Source organism: Rhinopithecus bieti, unplaced genomic scaffold, assembly GCF_001698545.2.
Source record: "Rhinopithecus bieti isolate Rb0 unplaced genomic scaffold, ASM169854v2 scaffold_23276, whole genome shotgun sequence".
Taxonomy (NCBI): domain Eukaryota; kingdom Metazoa; phylum Chordata; class Mammalia; order Primates; family Cercopithecidae; genus Rhinopithecus; species Rhinopithecus bieti.
The window spans coordinates 802,090-809,699 of NW_016810868.1; the positions used below are offsets into that span (position 1 = coordinate 802,090).

Below are 7,610 nucleotides of genomic sequence, written 5' to 3' on the forward strand. Positions count from 1 at the left end.
ACGTTGTTTTTTCCATGCCCCGCAGGGGCTCTTTGTAGCTGAGGGGATCAGTAATGAGGCGTGAAGACCAGTGAGGGGCTCGAAGGGAGGAGAGGCCGCGATCCCATCACACAGACGCCCCCACTCCCCTCGGCCCCAGGCCCAGTCACCACTCACCTGCAAACCCCGTACCCATCACACAGACACCCCCACTCCCCTCGGCCCCAGGCCCAGTCACCGCTCAGCCACAAACCCCGTACCTGTCATACAGACACCCCCACTCCCCTCGGCCCCAGGCCCCAGTCACCACTCACCTGCTTTCTGCCTCCAGATTTGCCACTTCTGGACAGTTCACACACATGCGGTCATATAACATGGGGTCTTCTGTGACTTGCTTCTTCATTTAGCATGATATCAAGGCTTTGTCCATGTGGAAGTCTGTGTCAGCTTCCTCCTTTTCCGTGGCTGAGTAATACGTGGCCAGGCCGCACGCTGTTTCTCTGTACACAGCTGAGGGGCATCTGGGCCATCTCCACCTCTGGCTGTTGTGAACAAGTACTTCTCTGAAAATTCATCTACAAACATCTGCTTGAGCCCCTGTTTTTAAATCTTTGGGGAGGACGGGTGTGGTGGCTCATGGCTGTAATCCCAGCATTTTGGGAGGCTGAGGTGGGAGGTTCACCTGAGGCCAGGAGTTCAAGACCAGCTTGGCCAACATGGCGAAACCCCATCTCAACCAAAAAATACAACAATTAGCCGAGCGTGGTGGCGTGCACCTGTAGTCCCCGCTACTTACGAGGCTGAGACAGGAGAATCACTTGAACCCCAGAGGCAGAGGTTGCAGTGAGCCAAGAGCGTGCCACTACACTCCAGCCTGGACGACAGAGGGAGACTCCGTTTTATTTATTTATTTTTAATAAATAAATAAATCTTTGGGAACCTGCCTGGGAATAGAATTGCTAGATCATGTGGTAATTGTGTTTATCTTTTGAGGAACTATCAAACTACTGCTTTTATTAAAAATTTCAGCCAAATGCAGTGGCTCATGCCCGTAATCCCAGCACTTTGGGAGGCTGAGGTGGGCAGATTACAAAGTCAGGAGTTTGAGACCAGTCTGGCCAACGTAGGGAAACCCTGTCTCTACTAAAAATACAAAACTTTGGCCAGGCATGGTGGTGTGCACCTGTAATCCCAGCTACCTGGGAGGCTGAGGCAAGAAAATCCCTTCAACCCAGGAGGCAGAGATTGCAATGAGCCAAGATGGCACCACTGCACTCCAGCCTGGGTGACAGAGCAAGACTCTGTCTCAAAAAAAAAAAAATTTCAATGACTATTTCTTGTTTTCAAAGTTCTCTTAGGTTTTCTCCCTCCCTCCCTTCCTTTCTTTCTTTTTTGACACAGTCTGGTTCTACATCGCCCAGACTGGAGTGCAGTGCCGCAGTCTCAGCTCACTGCAACCTCTGCCTCCCAGGTTCAAGCGATTCTCCTGCCTCAGCCTCTCAAGTAGCTGGGACTACAGGTTCCACTATGCTGGCTAATTTCTTGTATTTTTGGTAGAGACGGAGTTCTGCCATGTTGCACAGACTTGTCTTGAACTCCTGAGCTCAAGCTATCAGCCCGCCTTGTCCTCTCAAAGTGCTGGATTCCGGGCGTGGCCACCACGCCCGGCTGATGCGTCGTTCCTGCGTTTGTCCACCGACTCTCTGTGTTTGACTGTAACCACACTGCTGCTCAGAGAGTCCAGGTCACAGGAATGAGGTCTGGTAGAAAGAAAGTGACTTTTTATTCTGTAGCTGGTTTGAGGGACGAAGTGCAGACCTCATGCCTGACGGGTATGGCTTAGCTTTTGGAGCAGAAAGAGGTGTTTTTTTTTTTTTTTTTTGGAGATGGAGTTTCTCTCTTGTCACCCAGGCTGGAGTGCAATGGCGCAATCTCGGCTCACCACGACCTCCACCTCCTGGGTTTAAGTGATTCTCCTGCCTCAGCCTCCCGAGCAGCTGGGATTACAGGCATGTGCCACCACGCCCAGCTAATTTTGTATTTTTAGTAGAGATGGGTTTCTCCATGTTGGTCAGGCTGGTCTCGAAATCCCGACCTCAGGTGATCCGCCTGCCTCGACCTCCCAAAGTACTGGGATTACAGGCATGAACCACCATGCCTGGCCAAAAGAGGCATTTTTAAAAGGTCGGGAGGAAGCGAGGAGATGGGGGATCTCTGTGCCTTATCTACCTGGAAGTTGAGTTGGCGTCTCCATGGGTAGAAAGAGGCTGTGAAGGTGGCCGGAAACTCCAGCAGGCACACTTTGGGCTGTAAACTTGTCTCTTGAGGCGGCCTCCTGCGGGCAAGAGTTCTGCTCTGAACCTCTAAGCACATGGATAGATGAGCTTGCCCTGTAGGGAGTGTCTAGTGAACAGGAGATGAAAGGCTATCATTGCATTTCTAAAGAAATAAGAAGTGGGGAAGGAGGAAGGAGAAGAGAAGGGAGAGTAAAACATAAGTGAACTATCATTTAGGAGAATGGGAGTCGTTGCTTACACATTCCCAAATCAATGTCCTGTAACTCCACATTATCAGAGCTTTAATCAACTTACTTGCAGTTGTCACTCATGGTGGCTTTCTTCCTTGTGTGTTTTCTAAGTTTTCATTGTGAGCTCATTTACTGGAACTTTTTCCCTCTGGTGACCTAGGTCCCACGCATCCCGGCAAAGTGGTTAAAGAATGATGCTTTGCTTCTGCCAACTAACTACAGATAGAACTCACTAGGGATAGAACTCACTAGGGCTGGAACTCACTAGAGCTGGAACTCACTAGGGCTAGAACTTGCTAGGGATAGAATTCGCTAGGGCTAGAACTCATGAGAGCTAGAACTCAGGAGAAGTAGAACTCACTAGAGGACCTGGAACTTGCTAGAGCTGGAATGTGCTAGAACTAGAACTCGCTAGGGCTAGAACTCACTAGGGCTAGAACTCGCAAGAGCTAGAACTCACAAGAGCTAAAACTCACTAGAGGACCTGGAACTCGTTAGAGCTGGAACACACTAGAGTTAGAACTTTCTCACTAGAACTAGAATTCAATAGAAGTATAACTCACTAGGGCTATAACTCACTAGGGATAGAACTCACGAGAGCTAGAACTCCCTAGAGCTAGAACTCATGAGAGCTAGAACTCGCTAGAGCTAGAACTTGCTAGAGTTAGAACTTGCTAGAGTTAGAAGCAACGAGGGCTAGAACTCACTAGAGCCAGAACTCACTAGAGTTAGAACTCAATAGGGCTAGAACTCACGAGAGTTAGAACTCACTACGGCTAGAACTCACTACGGCTAGAACTCATGAGAGCTAGAACTCATTAGAACTAGAACTCGCTACAGCTAGAACTCACGAGAGCTAGAACTCCCAAGGGCTAGAACTCGCTAGAGTTAGAACTCACTAGGGCTGGAACTCACTAGGGTTAGAACTCACTAGAGCTAGGACTCACTAGGGCTAGAACTCAGTAGGGTTAGAACTCATTAGAATTAGAACTCACTAGAGCTACAACTTGCTAGAGCTAGAACTCTCTAGGGCTAGAACTCACTAGAGTTAGAACTCACTAGGGTTAGAACTCACTAGAGCTAGAACTCACTAGAGCTGGAACTCACTAGGGTTAGAACTCACTTGAGCTAGAACTCACTTGACCTAGAACTCACTAGAGCTAGAACTCACTAGAGCTGGAACTCACTAGGGTTAGAACTCACTACGGCTAGAACTCACTACAGCTAGAACTCATTAGAGCTAGAACTCGTTAGAACTAGAACTCGCTACAGCTAGAACTTGCTAGAGTTAGAACTCACGAGAGCTAGAACTCGCTAGAGCTGGAACTCGCTAGAGTTAGATCTCACTAGGGCTAGAACTCACTAGGGTTAGAACTCAGTAGAGCTAGAACTCACTAGGGTTAGAATTCACTAGAGCTAGAACTCACTAGAGCTACAACTCGCTAGAGCTAGAACTCTTTTGGGCTAGAACTCACTAGAGTTAGAACTCACTAGGGCTGGAACTCACTAGAGTTAGAACTCACTAGGGCTGGAACTCACTCGGGCTAGAACTCACTAGAGTTAGAACTCACTCGGGCTAGAACTCACTCAGGCTAGAACTAAGTTCCTGGAGCACCTTCAAGTTCCAGATGCATGAGACGCTAAGGCTTTGTTTCAGGGTGACTTTCCGTTTCGTCCCAGAGTCCAGAGGGACAGACAAGCTGCCTTTCACCCTCTCTGGCCACTTTCCCCAAGGGGCATCCTTTGGAGGGTCTCGACTTTCCAGCCTTGCCTCCTGCCCCTGTGGGTGTCACACCCTCCTGGACGGTGCTGAGGTCTCCTCACGCACTCACCTGCGTGTGTCCACGGCTGTTCCCAGGTGTTTGTGGGGAGAGCTGTCAGGTGGTGGGAGCCGAAGTGTGCCTTTCGTTTCAGTAAGCTTGCCAAATCTCCGGAGCACGGTGCTTTCAAAGCTGTGTGGCAGTGCTCGCTTCGGCAGCACATATACTAAAATTGGAACGATACAGAGAAGATTAGCATGGCCCCTGCGCAAGGATGACACGCAAATTCGTGAAGTGTTCCATATTTTGACAAAAAAAAAAAAAAGCTGTGTGGCAGCCTGAGGATGTTGCTCCTGGAGCTCCGTGGGGAGCACACCGTCCACATCGCAGGGACGAGAACAGCACGGCCCACACTTTCGGCTTGCAGCCTCCCTGGGCCTCTGGGGGTGCATCCCGTGGCTGGCGCCAGCAGCTGGGAACTCTCCCTCTTGCCCACCTGCGTGGCCGTGGGCTTCAGGGTAGGGTGTCAGCTGCTGCACTCTGTCCCGAGTGCTGAGCTGTGAACCTGGCCACCCCTTTAGCTCTTAGGATTCCACCTGCGGAATGACCTGCAAGCAGTCGTTGTGGTTTGAAGCAAATAGCAGCTGAATCGCTTGCGGGCATCCACAGAGGATGGTGCCACCGAGGCTGCCCGCAGCAGCAAGGGCCGACTTGCTTTAGAATCTTCTGGAAGCCAGAGACCAAAACAGACACTTTGCTTCTCTTTGTCCACCTCTTACCCGTTTCCCAAATCTCCTGTGGGTCAGGGATAGAAAAAGTACATAAAAGGCATTTTTCATTTTGGGTTTTGGTTCTTGCCTTTCAGTTTCTTTTGCCTACTGAGGGCAGGTCAGGCCCATGTCCCGAGAGGGCCACAGGTAAAGTGACTTGTGAACCTGTGGCTCGGGCTGCGGTCGCCTCCCAGGCCAGCGGCCCTCTGTCTGCCTGGAGAGCAGGCCCTCTGTCTTTATGGGATAATTAGTGCAGACAATGACCACCGCCCCTGGGGGCCTGGGGTGCAGTGGACCAGAACGGAATCTCTTCAGCGGCATGAAAAGTCAGGGAGGTGGATGGTGGCTGAATGGCCACCGTTACCTTCTGAATGGATTAAATTTTAAAAACCTCTCTGCGATGGGGAGGCCTTGCCAGGAGACTTTGAGTGCAAGACAAAGTGACAGTGTGGTTTTGTGTCTCCACAGCTCCAGGAGGAAGCCTGGCGGGGCTTTGCTGCCCTGGACGACCCCCTGGCGGGGCTTCTGGACATGCTGGAGAGCTGCCGGGACCGGCGGGGAGAGGGCCCCTCCCTGGAGGCCTGGATCTCCCGCCAGCTGCAGTGCTGGCTACAGGCACAGCCACGCCCGAGCCCTGCCCAGGTGAGCCCGTGGGCTCTGTGACAGTCACCTCCCTTCCTGTCCCTGCCCCTCAGCACAGTGGACCTGGCACCCACCTGCCCAGGCCTCTGCAGCCTGCTGAGCAAGCTGGGGAAGGGCAGGGGGATGCTGGGAGCTGTGGCCAAGACCCAGCCCGTGGCTTCATCCTCAGCCCCATGACAGCCATGTGCTGAGACTAGCCTCGCCCCTCCCATACCCCAGCCCTGCAGGCCACCTGATGGCCCACACATGGCCACAGTGGCAGGCACTGCCTCCTAAGCCCAGCCTGCTCCACTCGGCCCCACGGCCCAGCCACTGGGTGCTACGTCCGGTAAGGCTGGGTCCCTGCCCTTCCAGCACAGCCTGAGGCTGAAGCAGCTGCAGGCCCGAGCGATCCGAGTCCTCACTGAGAGCGCCCCCAGCCTTGTGGCACCGCTGACCAGCATCTTCCAGCTGCAGGATGCAGACAGGAGCTGCCTGCTGGTGCACGTCCACCGCCTCCACCACGAGGGCAGGTTCAGAGAAGTGAGTGGCCCACGTGGCCGGGTCCACGGGGAAAGGGCTTCTCAGGCGGTGGGGCAAGGATGTGCCTGGCTCAGGGCCGCCTCTGTGTGGGGGCTGTTTGGGGCTTCTTTTCTACATGGGGGTATCAAGGACCCGGCCGTGGGCAGCCATCAGCTGTACGTGGGGTGCCGGGTCCTAGGAGCCCTCAGGCTGCCTGAGCCAACAGACACGTCAGGGCACAACCTGGTCCCAGGCCTGGGTCTCCCCCTGCCAACCCTGTGTCTCCCGGTACCCATCGGGCCCTCACACTCACAGGGTCCCAGGTGGGCCTGGGCCTGAGCTTCGGTCAAGCCACACCCCACCATGCCTGTTAGCCTCCGTCCCTCCGGAACCTTCACAGGATCACCCGGGAGGCTGCCCTTTGTGGGTGAGTTTGCCTCCTGGGCACTGGGGGCTGACTGAGTCCCCAGCATGGCAGTGAGCGCCCTGGAAGGAAACGCTCCTGGGAGGGGCTGAGCAGAGGGGCTGCGGGAGCAGCTGGTGCCGGCCCCGCCGCCCACAGCACCCCCAGAGTGGTGCCCACTCACAGGCCCAGTGTGGGTAGTGCCGGCGCCTGGGACACAGGATGAGGTTCAGGGCCAGGGCACCAGTCACGCCTTGGCACAGTCACCCAGGTGCGAGATACGTCCGGTCAGTATCCAACCCCTCATTGGCTGCTGGCGGGAGAGGTGGCTTCGGTCCCTTGCTGTCCGGGGCCGGGTCTTAAGCAGTGTGGCAGAAGCGTGGGGTTGGCAGCTAAAGATGTCTGGATAAGAATTGGTGGAGCTTTTGGAATCATGGTGGTTTGCTGAGTCTCCTTTGTGAACAAGGCTGACTTTTAAGCCCAGAAGGTTCCAAGAGGAAGACTAGGTCCTAGCATCGCAGCCCTGTCGTCCTGAGCCTGGCCAAGCTGTGACTTGCGTTTGTGTGGAGCAGTAGGGAGCGGCGGGGCCTACAGTGGGTAGGGAGGCGGCCGTCTTGCGTGGGGTGGCTCTGAGCTGTTCCCGCAGGTGCAGGGGTGCCCCCATGACTTCTCGGTGCCCTGAGATTGCAGATCCCAGTGCAGATTCCAGGGTGCAGCAAGAGGTGCAGCAAAGAAGCCAGGGGTTCCGGGCGCGGTGGCTCAAGCCTGTAATCCCAGCACTTTGGGAGGCCCAGACGGGTGGATCACGAGGTCAGGAGATCGAGACCATCCTGGCTAACCCGGTGAAACCCCGTCTCTACTAAAAAATACAAAAAACTAGCCGGGCGAGGTGGCGGGCGCCTGTAGTCCCAGCTACTCGGGAGGCTGAGGCAGGAGAAGGGTGTGAGCCCGGGAGGCGGAGCTTGCAGTGAGCTGAGATCCCGCCACTGCACTCCAGCCCAGGCGACAGAGTGAGACTCCGTCTCAAA

The 7,610-nt window shown here is 54.4% G+C and overlaps 1 protein-coding gene across 1 annotated transcript in view; it reads left to right on the plus strand.

The window, feature by feature from the left end:
• EXD3 (exonuclease 3'-5' domain containing 3) overlaps positions 1 to 7,610 on the plus strand; it is a 128,538-nt gene that overhangs the window by 44,850 nt on the left and 76,078 nt on the right. The window contains exons 4-5 of the mRNA XM_017893121.1: positions 5,505 to 5,678; positions 6,033 to 6,200. Of these exons, the coding sequence (XP_017748610.1) occupies positions 5,505 to 5,678; positions 6,033 to 6,200 (342 nt within the window). The remainder of the gene's footprint in view (positions 1 to 5,504; positions 5,679 to 6,032; positions 6,201 to 7,610) is intronic.